The 14,785-nt window shown below is 48.3% G+C and overlaps 1 protein-coding gene across 7 annotated transcripts in view; it reads left to right on the top strand.

Moving 5' to 3' along the window:
* The window catches only part of TDRD7 (tudor domain containing 7), a 105,492-nt gene that overhangs the window by 492 nt on the left and 90,215 nt on the right, over positions 1-14,785 (top strand). For 5 of the 7 annotated variants that reach the window (XM_048849687.2, XM_048849686.2, XM_075128933.1 and 2 more), the window contains exons 2-3: positions 10,557-10,769; positions 12,494-12,635. In XM_048849687.2, the coding sequence (XP_048705644.2) occupies positions 10,557-10,769; positions 12,494-12,635 (355 nt within the window). Of the gene's footprint in view, positions 1-708; positions 816-10,556; positions 10,770-12,493; positions 12,636-14,785 lie in introns of those variants that run through there. The other 2 variants (XM_075128934.1, XM_048849692.2) reach the window with 2 other exon arrangements.

Raw genomic sequence — 14,785 nt, 5'->3', positions numbered from 1 at the left:
GGCGGAAAGCCCGGAGCCAGGAGGGCCCGGAGACCGGCCCCGCTTCCAGCCGGGAGGACCCGCTGCGGCGGCGCCCAGAAGCCGGGATATCGCCGCACGCCCGGGGCGCGGCCTCAGGGCGCCGCCAACGCGCCTTTCCCCCGCCGGCCGCGCGCGGCTCCGCCCCGGCGCGGATACCCCGGGCCCGGTTACCCCGGCCCCCCGCGGACCCATGGCCCCGCCCCGGCGCGGATACCCCGGGCCCCCGCGGATCGATGGGCCCCGCCCCGGGCGCGGTTACCCCGGCCCCCCGCGGACCCATGGCCCCGCCCCGGCGCGGATACCCCGGGCCCCCGCGGATCGATGGGCCCCGCCCCGGCGCGGATACCCCGGGCCCGGTTACCCCGGTCCCCCCGCGGACCCATGGCCCCGCCCCGGCGCGGATACCCCGGCCCCCCGCGGATCGATGGGCCCCGCCCCGGTTACCCCGGGCCCCCCGCGGATCGATGGGCCCCGCCCCGGGCGCGGGCTCGAGGGCACCCGGGCCCCCGACGGGGGGCGGGGCCGGCGGGCGGTGACGGGGGCGCTGCAGGTGCCCGGGGGGCGGGGCCGGCCCGCGCGGGCGCGCACGCGCACAGGGGACGGGCGCCGGGGGCCGCCGCACGGGCTGGGCCCAGTCACGTGGGGGCAGCGCCCGGGCCGCAGGCTGCGGGGCTGGGCCAGGCGGCGCATGCGCGCGGCGGGCCGCCGGGCGGGGTCGCGGGCGGCGTTAAGAGGCCGGGGACCCGGCGCCGCCCTGAGGCGCGAGGAGCGGCGAGCCCCGCGGGGGGCCGGGGGTGAGTCACGGGCTCGGTGCTTGTGCGTGGCCTCGCCGGCCGGCCGCCTCCCCTGTAGCCTGGCTGGCGGGGACCCCCGGGTCTGTCCGGGGGCGGGGTCGCTGCTGTCGGGGCAGTGCGGGTGGGGGGACCCCTGGGTCTGTCTGGGGGCGGGGGATGGGGCTGGGTCGGGGCAGTACGGGCGGGGGGGGCACGGGGACCCCTGGGTCTGTCTGGGGGCTGGGTTGGGGCAGTACGGGGGGGCTGGGTCACTGCTGTCGGGGCAGGGGGGGCTGTGGGGACCCCTGGGTCTGTCCGGGGGCGGGGTCGCTGCTGTTGGGGCAGTGCGGGTGGGGGGACCCCTGGGTCTGTCTGGGGGCGGCTGGGTCGGGGCAGTATGGGCGGGGGGGCTGGGTCGCTGCTGTCGGGGCAATATGGGCGGGGGGTGCTGTGGGGACCCCTGGGTCTGTCTGGGGGCGGGGGATGGGGCTGGGTCGGGGCAGTATGGGCGGGGGGGCACGGGGACCCCTGGGTCTGTCTGGGGGCTGGGTTGGGGCAGTACAGGGGGGCTGGGTCACTGCTGTCGGGACAGGGGGGGCTGTGGGGACCCCCGGGTCTGTCCGGGGGCGGGGTCGCTGCTGTCGGGGCAGTGCGGGTGGGGGGACCCCTGGGTCTGTCTGGGGGCGGCTGGGTCGGGGCAGTACGGGCGGGGGGGGCACGGGGACCCCTGGGTCTGTCTGGGGGCTGGGTTGGGGCAGTACAGGGGGGCTGGGTCACTGCTGTCGGGACAGGGGGGGCTGTGGGGACCCCCGGGTCTGTCCGGGGGCGGGGTCGCTGCTGTCGGGGCAGTGCGGGTGGGGGGACCCCTGGGTCTGTCTGGGGGCGGCTGGGTCGGGGCAGTACGGGCGGGGGGGGCACGGGGACCCCTGGGTCTGTCTGGGGGCTGGGTTGGGGCAGTACGGGGGGGCTGGGTCACTGCTGTCGGGGCAGGAGGGGCTGTGGGGACCCTTGGGTCTGTCCGGGGGCGGGGTCGCTGCTGTCGGGGCAGTGCGGGTGGGGGGACCCCTGGGTCTGTCTGGGGGTGGCTGGGTAGGGGGAATATGGGTGGGGGGGCTGGGTCCCCCCGGGCGTGTCCCCCCTTGAAGCACCAGGACACCCAGAGCCTGCCCGTGGGCTTAATGACCCAGCAGGCTAAATGGCTCTCAGGTCGAGATGAGCCTAGATCTTCGTAGCAACTGGAAACGTTAACTCTCTTCCTACGATTATATTTCCCTTTTGTATCATTTTGGAAAGCGATCATGTGGGCTGAATAGTAAAATCGTAAGACCCTTTTCTGGCAAAGGCATATTTAATAGTTTAAACTCATTATTTCTTTAACTTGAAGAACTTAATGCTGTGGAATCCTTGGGATGTTGGTCAAGTAATGTCTGGGGAATAACCACATAGATGGTGTGTATTTTAAAAAAAAAAGTGTGAATGAACTTCAGTGGTCAAGCTGAGATTTTATTCTCTCTCCCCCCTCCACCCCAAAAAAAACCCCAAAGACTAATATAGGCCCCTGCTTTGTATCTAATGGAGCTGAGTTAGGCACTGTAAAAGATCTTGAAGCCCGTAATTCAGAAGAACCTGGTTTAACTTACCAGGTATTTCATAGAAAAAAATCATAGAAAATCATAGAATCAGGGTTGGAAGGGACCTCAGGAGGTCAATCTAGTCCAACCCCCTGCTCAAAGCAGGGCCAAGCCCCAATTTTTGCCCCAGATCCCTAAATGGCCCCCTCAAGGATTGAACTCACTACCCTGGGTTTAGCAGGCCAATGCTCAAACCACCGAGCTATCCCTTTTTACCAGGGGGAGGCTACTAAAAAGATGTTGGGGTACTGCTCAGGGCAAGAACTCTGTTATCTCTTCCCCCTACCCAGCCTCTCAAATAACTGCAGGGGAGGAGGATGCAGGGATCCTTAAGGCTATTTTTCTTGGGTTGTTGGTTGGGGACTGGGATGGCACTTCAGCTTTTATATTAGTCTCTAACTCCTGGGAGGGCAAACTGTGGGCTACGAGCTGGATCCAGCCAATCAGGGCTTTCAGTCCGGCCTGCAAGATTGCCAGCCCCATAGCACAGCATGGCTAAGACAGGATCCCTCTCTACCCTGGCCTAGCGCCGCTCCTGGAAGCGGCCAGCACTGTGGCCCCGGGGGGCTCTGTGCGCTGCCCTTGCCTGAAAGCACCGCCCCCCCCCGCAGCTCCCATTTTCCAGGAATGGGGAACTGCAGCCAATGGGAGCTTTGGGGGTGGTACTCACTGGCAAGGACAGCATGCTGCAGAGCCAACTGCCCCACCCCACCTCCAGGATCCACTTCCTGGAGCGGGGCAAGGACAGGCAGGGAGTCTGCCTTAGCCCTGCTGCATGCCACTGACCTCCTCTGGAGCTGCTCAAGGTAAGCGGCGCTGGGTCAGACCCTGCACCCCAACCCCTTGCCCTGAGTCCCTTCCTGCACACTGCACCCTCTCCTATACCCTGCATTCCCTCCCGCACCCCAGCCCCCTGCCCAAGCCCTACATTCATGGCCCTGCATACAATTTTCCCACCCAGATGTGGCACTCGGGCCAAAAAGTTTACCCACCCCTGCTCTAACTAGTTAAGATACGTGAAAATAGAAGCTCCTGTGAAAGTTTTAGAAATGCTCCTACTTTCTAACAGCCACTTCTCTCTTCCCTTCTTTTTAACCCTGCCTCATATTCTAAAGGGAAGCCCTGATAATGTTCAACTCCAGAACAGCACAGATTCTGAAAGTGCAAGAAGAGAGCCCACTGTTACCTAGGACTCCCTAGAGTCAATCTCATAGCACATCTCACGTGAGGCCAGGACATCCTCACATGCAAGAAATGATTGACAGTGATTGGCCAAAATAACCCCAAGTAGGTCCATATGGAGGCTCCATCTCTGCTGATCATTAGACTCTGAGGTGATCATAGAGAATTCAAGAGTGTATGTTGCTATCTCCAGGATAACCCGAAGATAGATTTATGAAGATTAAGACTTGAAGAACTCCCTTGATGGAAAGACTGAGGCCGCCCTAAAAAGATCCTTTGCATCTTTTACCTGTTGCAGCAGCTTATGCTTCCTAAGGAAGCAGTTAGAGGCATTCTAATCCATATATGTCTAATTTTTTTTTTCAATTCTACTGTGTTCTTGGCTTCAATGACACCAGTAACTACTCTTAGTAGAAGTGCAGACAGGTCAACTATAAAAGTATAATTAATAAATCTGTTTTAAATGGTACAATGATTTTGGAAAAATGCTTGAGTGACATGAGCAGGAACTAAAAAATGATGGCATGTATTAAATTTTTTTGAGGTGCCATTGTGGCTCCATTCTTAGAATGTGCACAAATGAACACACACTTATGTGTGAATATTATGGTATCCTCCCAAAATTTCAGCTGTTATCAAGTACAGAATGAATTGTATGAGAATGTCAAGCAAATCTGAGTTACATAATTTCTTGGATGACAGGGCTATAAAATACTTTTTTGTGAGTCTTATTTATTCCTCTAGCAAATTCCTGAAGTTATTTTGGAATAATCTAAAATAAGGCTAAATTCAAACTTTATTAATGTGGTTGGCTGTGTTGTCTTCTCCTCCCCCTCTTCACCCCCTAAGTTAACACTTGTAGTAATTTTCTACTTGTGTTGTAACATTTGCCATCTGGATTTACTGGATGAAACAGCAGATAACAAATGCCATATATGAAATAATTTATATAGAGTTCTGTTGGTTTCTACTTCCATTTTAACTACATTTTTAATATCATTCAAAATAAGTGATAGAGCTGGTTGAAATTTGGAAGTTTAGTCTGTTGGAATATGAACTAAAAACAGGAGAAAAGTAACTAATTCACAGTTTTTCCATCTTTCTTTGATCAACTGTGGAGCTGGGGGGAAAAATAGCAAGATCCCAACCTTTCCCCCAAAATCCTGTTTTTTCTCTTCCCCTACCCCTTTTGTTGATTACCTATTTAATGCTTTATAAAAACAGAACCACAGACATGAAATAGCATAACTTCATCAAATTCCAGTTAAGGCCGCTGAATGCAATTCAAGAGCATCATTAAACTTGTCCTTAAGACAAACGCCATACTTTTAAAAGTTTGGAACTTACAAAGTGAAGATCCATAAACAATTCTGACTTACCTTGACAACCAGTTCCTGCGCATACATAATTAAGCAGAAAAATTCTCAGTAAGGAACATCCAAACAATCTTAATGCTGCCTGTGTAACAAATCAATCATAGCTGAAAAGTCTAAAAGAAAAGTATCTGTTCATCCCTTAGCTTTCTCCCAAAACTTCATATGTCTTTAATACCTGCTTTTTTTCATACAAAAGTTTAGCTTTCAATGCACAAAATAAAAAAAAAAGTGTAAGCCCGTACCCTGTACCTCTCCCTGGGGTCCTTCCATGCAGCTCTGAGTTAGTTTTGTCTGGGGAAGTGAGGGTTAGGACACTGGTTCTACCTCCTCTCCAATTTGCTCACAGTAGTGATCACATCTCCAGGTTTCTCTAGCACCATTACAGTAGTACATAAGCACATTTTGATAGTAGTGCCTTAATTCTGAGCAAAATAATTCCATGTACCCGAATTAAACAAATAGCTTTCTAAATACAGCTGTTGTACAAAAGGAAATTCTTACGTCATAGCACAGCATAAAAATGCATGTTACAGTAAAATGAGCTACCTGTATCATAGATCATCAGATGTAATAACATAAATGAATATATACATGCTATTATCTAGACTTGTAGTCTTTAAATCAGGGGTGGGCAAACTTTTTGGCCTGTAGGCCACATCTGGGTAGGGAAATTGTATGCAGGGCCATGAATGTAGGGTTGGGGCAGGGGGTTTGGGGTGCAGGAGGGGGCTCAAGGCAAAGGGTTGGGGTGTGGGATGCAGGAGGGGACTCGGGGTTGGGGTAAGGCAGAGGGTTAGGGGGCTCAGGTTGGGGTGTGGGGTGCAGGAGGGCTTCAGGGTTTGGGCTCTGTCCTGTCTGGCAGTGGGGCGCCGCAGGGCTAAGGCAGGCTTGCTGCCTGCCCCGGCCCAGCATTGCTCCCGGAAGTTGCCAGCATGTCCGAAAGTGGCTCCTGGGGGTAAGGAGGTGCTGCCCGTGCCTGTGGGTACCACCCCCAAAGCTCCCATTGGCCACGGTTCCCCATTCCCAGGCCAGTGGGAGCTTCAGGGAGCAGTGCCTGGGGGCCGAGAGCAGCACACAAAACCCCCGCCCTCCAGGGCCGCAGGGTCGTGGAGCAGGCCATGGCAGGGAGCCTACCTTAGCCCCGCTGTGCCACAGGGCTGGCAATCCCGTGTGCTGGATTGAAAGTCCTTACAGGCTGGATACAGCCGTGGGCCATAGTTTACCCTCCCCTGGTTTAAAGCCTGGTACCTTTCCATTGAAAATCTTACTACCCTTGACTTCAGTGGAAATGTGATTGGGTCATAAATAAGGCTATGATTTAGTCATGGGTTTTTTTAGTAAAAGTCATAGGTGGGTCACAGGCAATAAACAAAAATTCACTGTCTGTGACCTGTCCGTGACTTATATTATAAATACCCCTGACTAAATCTTTGGGGCAGGGGGAGGAGAGTCTGAGGCTGGGGCCGCTGTTTGGAGCGAGCCCAGGAGCTGCTGCTAGGGTGTGTGTGAGGGGGCCAGTGGCACCAGCTGCCAGGGGCCACCCCAGGGACTGCTGCTCAGACAACTCGGGACCAGCTGCTGAGGGCTCGTCTGAGTGGCAGTCGGTGCAGCTGGCCCCAGGGCCTGCCACTGGCTGTAGAGCTGCTCCAGCAGTGGCCAGTGTGGCTGTCCATGGGACCACCTGAGCAGCTGGCCCTGGGGTCAGCCTCACTGGCCACTGAAGGAGTCACGGAGGTCGTGGGAAGTTACAGAATCCATGACTTCTGTGACAAACACAGAGCCCTAGTCGTAAAATACTGAACTCTTCTGTTTGATTGGCTGTGTGAGCTGAGTGTTAAGGACTATGTCAAATTGTGGTAATCACAAGTTTTGATTTATATAACCAATTATCTGTTTTAGTATGGATGTATTTAATTATCTTCTCCTGAGCTGCAGTTAGCAATCTCAGCTGTAATTTATTTTTTGTATGTTCAGTCATTTTGTTTGTGAACTGGATGAGCCCTAATCAGATTCTGAGTCTGACAGACCACTTCGACTACAAGTACTCTGAGGGGAAACTCATGAAATGCAGCCCAGGCAGGTGAAGTGCTTGATAAGTTTGGCCTTCATATAAACATCTCAGGGCTCCTGAAATTGGAGCTCCCCAAACATGGTGGGTCTAAGTTTCCCTTTTGTCTTCAGCACGGGCAGTGTAAAGATGGGCCTATCGTAGTATGGAAAGGGGAGAACAGGCTCTCCGTGTACGGTTACATGGCTAGCTTGTCAGCTGACTTGGGCTCATGGAGTTCAGGCTAAGGGCTTGTTTAACTGCACTGTAGACACTCTGACTGGAGCCCAACCTCTGGGACTCCCCCTCCAAACATCTACATCTCTGTTAAACAGCCCCTTTGCCTGAGCCCCTGGAGCTTGAGTCAGCTGACACGGACCAGCCACAGGGTTTTAATTGTAGTGTAGACAGACCCTTATACTCCTAGTCTAAAGCCTGACAAGCAAAGCCAGGCTTCTGCAGATGCTTACGCACCTTTTGAATTTCCTAGATCTTGTGTGGGTAGCAAGCTTCTTTTGAGGGGATGAACAACCTTTCACCAATCTGCCTGTTTCATCAAGTTTGATGGTATCTCTTGTAGCTGGACACCTCAGTGCATGAGATACACATTTTACTTACAGTGCTGCATGCTGGGAATGTGGAGCTTTAGTCAACTGTATATGAACAGAGTGGGAAACAGCTGGGGAGCGAAAACCTTAAATCTGAGTGTTTTCAAAAACATCAGGACATAAAATGCTGGTTTATGGGGGAAAAATCTAGGATGGTTAGCTTCAGAAGTTTCCATTTATCTCTGGTTCCACATGCTCGTCTTTATAAGAGACACTTTTTGATCTGAAACTTACTAATTATTAGTCTCTCCCTAGAAGTGGTATTGGTTTTTTGGGGTTTTTTTTGTGGAGAATCCGTTCAGCTGGCTTGGGTTCTGTGAGGATAAATACTTTTCTTCTTTTTTTGGGATGGGGGGAGAGAGAGAGTTTTCAGTTCTTTTCCCCCAGTACTTTGAAACATGGCAAATAGTTTTCTGACGAATATGTTCACCAACAAGTTTGAAAAGAGAATGGGTTGGACAATAGTTATGAACTGATAATTGGCTGTATTGCCCACATCATGTTTGTGAGCTTTCCATTATTAAGCTATTAAATGTATATCCTAATCAGTTGTTCTGGAGCACAATGTTGCCCTATGAGATTCTTTCTGAGGTCTTGTCTACACTAGCCATTGGGTCGGCGGGGATCAATTTATCACGTCTAGTATAGATGTGATAAATCGACCACTGAGCACTCTCCCATCGACTCTGGTACTCCACTAGAACGAGAAGCTCAAGCGGAGTCTATGGGAGAGTGTCAGCTGTCGTCTTACTGCAGTGAAGACACTGTGGTAAGTAGAGCTAAGTCCATCAACTTCAGCTACGCTATTCATGTAGCTGAAGTTGTGTATTTTAGATGGACCTCATGCAGTATTGTAGACAATCCCTGAGAGAGAGAGACTGTTTTATCACTAGGAGCAGGATTAAAAATTAGCATAATAGGGGTGTGTCCATTTAGCCCATTAAATTTGAGGTGCAATATGAGGTGATATATTGAGTAGTGTTATGTACTTGCAGGTTGGGGTTTAACATAGAAACATGAGCTTGTATGGCAAAACTAGCTAGCTATATTTTTTTTATAACAGCTGTTGGCAATTGAGTACATCACAACTTGCCCTGTAATATTGCTTCTTTAAAGATGTCCTCAGCTAGGATTTTCACTCCTGGGATCAGATTCTTAGCTTGAGATTGGCAGAGCTGCACAAGTTGTAAAGAGTTTTGGCCCCCAACAGTTGTGGGAACAGGATGGAGGTTGATCCACTGGTGGTGGTGTCATGACACTCAGCTTAATTGCTGCCATAAGAAACTGGTCAGAAGCTTCCTTTTGACTATGTACAGCAAAGAAGATCTTCAGGAGCTGTGGTTCTGCCAGTCATTGATCCGGCTCTTTTCTCTCAATTGCTTCAAAGCCTTTGGGGATCCTTTTTTAGTAAGTCTCTTCCTTTCAGTTATGGCCACACCATTTAGCATACCTTTCTTGAGATGTTTCAGGGGAACAGCCGTGTTAGTCTGTATTCGCAAAAAGAAAAGGAGTACTTGTGGCACCTTAGAGACTAACCAATTTATTTGAGCATGAGCTTTCGTGAGCTACAGCTCACTTCATCAGATTGGTTAGTCTCTAAGGTGCCACAAGTACTCCTTTTCTTTCTTGAGATGCGGCTTGTTTGATGCTCAGCTGCATCTGTTTATATCTGTGGCTTGTGCTTTGGTGTCTGCTTCCATTCCAATGTTCTTGGTACTTCAGCATCTTTTAGCTATTCACCTGTTGAGGAGTGAGTTATTTTGGCAGCCCTTCAGGGCCCTGCCTTAGTATTGGTGTTCTCAGTGGATCAACGCTTGTGTTGCACTGTACTCTGCTGCCTATCAGCATTCGCAGCCTGGCATTAGTATCTGAACTGTTTGGGTGCTTGTGTTTGCAGAGACTGTCTCACCACCTGTGTCAGAGATGAAGAGAAGCACTACCTGGGTGCCCCCTTTTTATCTTTGGTGTATGTTCTGAGTATTGGCGTTGTATGTTGCCTTCCTAATCAACACAAGGCTGCTCAGCAGCTTCAAATCACATGGATGGGCCAGACTTATGTTGATGACTGATAGGGCACTGGAACAGCCGTAACTGTGCCTTTCTACACCTAACCCTGCACTGTAGTGACACTGCGGGGGAGGGGGAAATAGACTTATTTTTAAAGAGACATTAGATTAATCCAAATTGGGGTCAAACACTATAATGCCTTAATCATAATTCTATGGTTATTGTATGGGGTCAATACAGAATGGAGATAAGGCTGCCCTGGGTGCCCTAACTGTGCTTTTCCATATCCTAACATGTCTGATTTTTTTTTATGTTTACCATTAATTCTGAATTTCCTTTGTTTATAAGTGCTTGGTTTTGGATTATTTCAACCCTGTAATGTATTTTACCTTAAATTACTGATCTCTATTTTCAAACATAACTCAATTATAACATAATTTTGTCTGGGAATCATACAAAATATTACAATATGCTTTAAAACATTTTGTCCTCCAAAAATATAATTTTTCCAAAGTGTATGGCATAAATAAAAGCCATGATGATGTAAGGTTTTATTGGTATTTGTTGGAATGACCTCCATAACTTGCTTATGGCCTGAGTTGATCCACCAGTGGTGTTCATACATTCTTGTTCTATAATCTAAACGTATCTATTTTGTTTCTTTGGTTATTCTGCGTTGCTGTTCTTTCACCAGTCTGTTATGTGGAAGCCACGACATGACAGTATTTGGTTTTGCTTCTGTTTAGTCATTTTATAGATGTTTTAGCCTCAAAAGTCAGGGTTTTCATTATTGGTCATCTTCTTCCCTTCCCACTTATGTTAGCATACGAGATACTGTATGTGAATCGGTGGGCAAGGAGAGCAAGAATCTGTGAAATGTTCGTTATGTAAATGCTTATTTTTGGTTACAGATAAAGATGCCGGAATCTGACTTAGTTGCAAAGATGCTTCGAGCTGTTCTCCAGTCCAGTAAAAATGGAATACCCTTGCCACGACTGCAGGGGGAGTACAAATCGTTGACTGGGGATTGGATCCCTTTCAAACAGCTAGGACACTCTACGCTGGAAGAATACCTGAAGACTGTTCCAGGAGTTGTCAGAATAGAAATTAATAAAATGGGTGAGGTAAGACAAGCTTCATAACAATGTCATGGGAATTGTAACAAATTATACAGTTGGTGGCTTTTCTCAGATTGCTTGTTAAACTGGCTTGGGAATTCATTGTAAGGCTTGCAGGTCTCTAGCTTTGTGCTGAAGATTTTAGGGAGATCTCACGCTCTTGGTCTAGCAACAGTGTTTCCGACGAGTGCAGCAACAGTGGGAGCACCAGTGTCATAATCTTTTACCATATGGCTTAGTCTTGTTCTGAGTGCGTTTAGATAATATGGTGGTTGTGACAAATATGGCAATTTCCTGCAATCTTTAGAATATCTTACTTTATTCAGCTTGGATATTGTGGGTCAGGGACTGTATGGTGGAGGAAGACCACAGTTGTCCAGAAACTAAGAACAGTGGGATATAATTAGTCAAATTCACTTAGGCTGTAACACTTTCAATGGGGTGCCACCACCTGGAGAAGTTCACATATACTGGTTCTGACTGGATTTTTCAAGAGACCAGCAGATAAAGAGAGGACTTTCTTTCTGATCCATCAAATGGACAGGACCTTCTGTCCGGGGGGGGAGGGGTCAATCCTTTCTGGAAGGACTTTGACCTACGGGCTCCATAAGACTTGATGAGTGACCTCAGGTAACCTTTTAGCATGCATATAGAAACAGATAGTTTTTAATGTTTCCTTTGGAATGTTTTCACCTTAAGAATCAATGTGCTAGCTTAGAAAGAGCTATGTGGTAACTGCTGGCAGTTACACCATTCATAATCCTTCGGAGAGGAGGCCAAGTGAAACTACTCATCTGTTTAGGCAGTCTGGCTTGCTGGGGATATCCCAGTGTAGGGAGGGAACTGTGCAGCCTGGAAAAGCCCCCGTCAAGACTGGGAGAGATGGGTCTCTGCCCAGGAGAAGTGACAGCTGAGGATCCATAAGCCAAGGGTAGGTGCTCTTGGTGAACCACAGAAGGGGAAATACAGGTGCAGCTACCCTGAACTATATCAATGGTAAACTGGGCCTTGTAAAGTAAGTATTACTGAAATGACAGCCCCAGTTGGAAGACAGTAGCCTCATTCATTGAATAAGTCTGTGTCTCATTATTTCTCAAACTCTGTGTGAGTGTGTCTCTGAGAGTGGGAGAGGGAGACACACACACACTTCTAAAAGACCATGTACAGCAATTTCTGTCTTGATGGTAGTTTTTGTTTCTACTTATTTATTTTTCAAATCCCTGAATTGGGGGTAGATGTTTTACAGACTAGTGGGATAATGTGTCTGCATGGAGGACATCAGTACTTTTCCATGTTCTAATCATTAGTTTTTGTTTGCAAAGAGAACTTTGCTGCATGTCTTAAACTTGGCAACATTGAGTTGGATTTATCCCAGTCTCCTGTGGGAGGATATTCTATAATGTAGGATCCTGTACGGGAAAGGCTCTACATCCTGTCTGCAGCAACCTGAGCGTGGGGTCTCGCAGCAGTGGGTTGCTGGTTTATCAGAGTTCCAAAGTCAGGTCATGGAAGGAGAGGCAGTTCCTGGGAGGGTGTAAGATCTAGTAAATATCTTAGGCATCAAAAGTATGAACAGCTCACTGTAGTCTTTCTATAAATATTGAACTTCTACAATTTTAAAGATAATAGCATTTCAGTAAATATAAGATATTGTGTAACTTCTTTCATGGAGTACAGAGAAGTTTGGACCTGATTATTTCCGTATGTCCATTTTCTCCCCCTGTGAGCAGATCACTTGCCATGCTGTTGCTTCCGCTGAGACTGTGCGAATTGCTCAACTGGTAGCTTGCCAGAGAAGTTCAAAAAGAAAAATGGGACGACAGGTGAACTGCCAGATGAGATTAAAGAACACTGCTCCATTCACATTAGTTGGTAAGAATTCATAAGCTGGAAGACAGCTTCATGACAAATACTGTTAATTAAAACTGTAGTCTCTTGTGGCAGAGCCTTTCCCTTATAAACCTTCTGATTACAATGAATTGTGTATGCTGTTGATCAGTTCACACTAGAAGAAAACAGTGCTGAAATATATATTTGTGCTTGACAGTACTTCGAAGAAACACACATGAGAAAGTTAGTAGGTAAACAGTGCTCTTGCTTACAAATGTGCAGCGATGTTACTGGAGCACAGGCTTGAAGGGTAGCTGTCTGTGGGTATGTCTAAAAGGCGATTAAAAACCTGCAGCTGGCCCATGCCAGCTGACTCTGGCTGCCGGGCTGTTTCATTACAGTGTAGATTTCTGGATTCAGGCTGGAGCCCGGGATCTAGGACCCTGTGAGATGGGAGTGTTCCAGAACTGGGGCTGCAGCCCATAAGTCTATGCTGCAATGAAACAGCCCCACAGTCTGAACCCTGTGTGCCTCAGTCAGCTGGTCACAGGTTTTTAATTGCAGTGTAGACATATCCTCTTTGTTAGACTTTAGAATCAGGTCAGTTTTAGCTTGTGTGGGTCCACTAGTTATTAAAAGATATTGGAGTCAGGGGTGAGAAGAATTATTTAAGGTCTCTTCCTGGACACAGGTGTAAGCCCCACCCTTGAGGAGAGCAGCTATTCTCATTGTTTCTGGACACAGATTGCCTCTGATCTCTGTGTTGCAGAGCTGTAACTGGGGTGTTCCCTCTATAAGAGTGATTCTTTGATTCCCAGCTGGGAAGGGAGAGGAAACAGGCTGTCAAACAAGCCCCTCTCATCTTCCCTGGTGCCTCAAGCTGTAAGATAGGTGAAGGGTAAACTGGACAGAGCTCTCACTTCCTTTCTTCTTCCAGTGGCAGATCAAAGGGCTGCCCAGCAGGCAGACAAGAAACTGGTGGTGGCACGCCCTGCAAGAGCCGGGAGTCAAAGGTTCATACTAAACTTAAACTGTAAAACAAATTAGAACAGTAAAGTAGTAGCCCTCTGGTCATGTTTTGCTAAAGTGTCAAAATGGAGCACTATTGCTTATGTAGTAGCATTCAAACCAGTTGATCCACCTACAAGTAGCACAAAGTTTTTACAAGGTTTGTTAGGATGCTTTAAAATATTCTGGAATGAAATTTGATGTGTAAAACTCTTATCCTGTTTTTTATTAAAAACAAAAAACCTCCCTACTTAACTGCCACATTCATTCCTGGAATGTGGTGATTTTCTTCAGAGGGCTGCCATTTTTGTGGCAGACCAGCCTGCTTGGTAGAAAAGGGTAATAATATGGGTGCTGGAGTGCATTATACCAGATTAGATTCTGGTATTTTCTGAACTCCTAAGAAATGAAGTGGTGGTGCAGGCTTCTGAATTTTCCCTGGTTGTCAACGTTCAGCGCTGTCTCCTGAGACTACCTTGTGTATCTTATATTGTCTAATGTATAAATGATCTTAATGCATTAAGATAATACAATTAACCATATTTGATTTAATCCTCCCCCTCCAAAAACTAATGATAAAACCATCTGAAGTGGTCACAATAAAGCAAGTCCATAAATAATTACACAACTATAAATTCACATCAGAACTCCAATATAACCCATTGGAGGAAAGGATCATTTTCTATGTGCTGTGGCTGTCAGATTTTTTTTTTAATTAGAAACCTATTAGAAGAACACTATCCAAAGTGAAGTAGTCAAAAATACCGGAGCTAACATGGTCTATGAAAGTTAACTCTTCCCTTGGATGAATAAATTTATAATAGTCCTTAATTATATAAACACATTTAGGTTTTTTTGCCCCCCTTGGGAGGCCTGCCTCATTCAAGCTCTTTTGCGCAAATTACATTTTCAGTGAGGTAATGGCACAAGGAGGAGCCCTATTTCACTGAGCTCACACCTTGTGCATTGATTGAGACCAGGCTGCTTCAGAGAACTTCCAAATAAGAAGAATCTATAGCACCTGGGTTATTTTTTCTTATAGTAATCCTTAAAGAGACTTTCACTAAAAAATATTCAGACTTGCTTCTGACAGACCCGGTAATTGCATTATCCCTTTTAAGTACAGTGCTGTTTCATGTTTGTCTCAATTATTTTCATATTAAAACTGGTGACTTACAAGTAAA

Source organism: Caretta caretta, chromosome 5 (genome assembly GCF_965140235.1).
Source record: "Caretta caretta isolate rCarCar2 chromosome 5, rCarCar1.hap1, whole genome shotgun sequence".
Classification (NCBI taxonomy): domain Eukaryota; kingdom Metazoa; phylum Chordata; order Testudines; family Cheloniidae; genus Caretta; species Caretta caretta.
The sequence above is the reverse complement of the archived record's forward strand: the minus strand, read 5'-3'. Positions and strand labels throughout refer to the sequence as shown.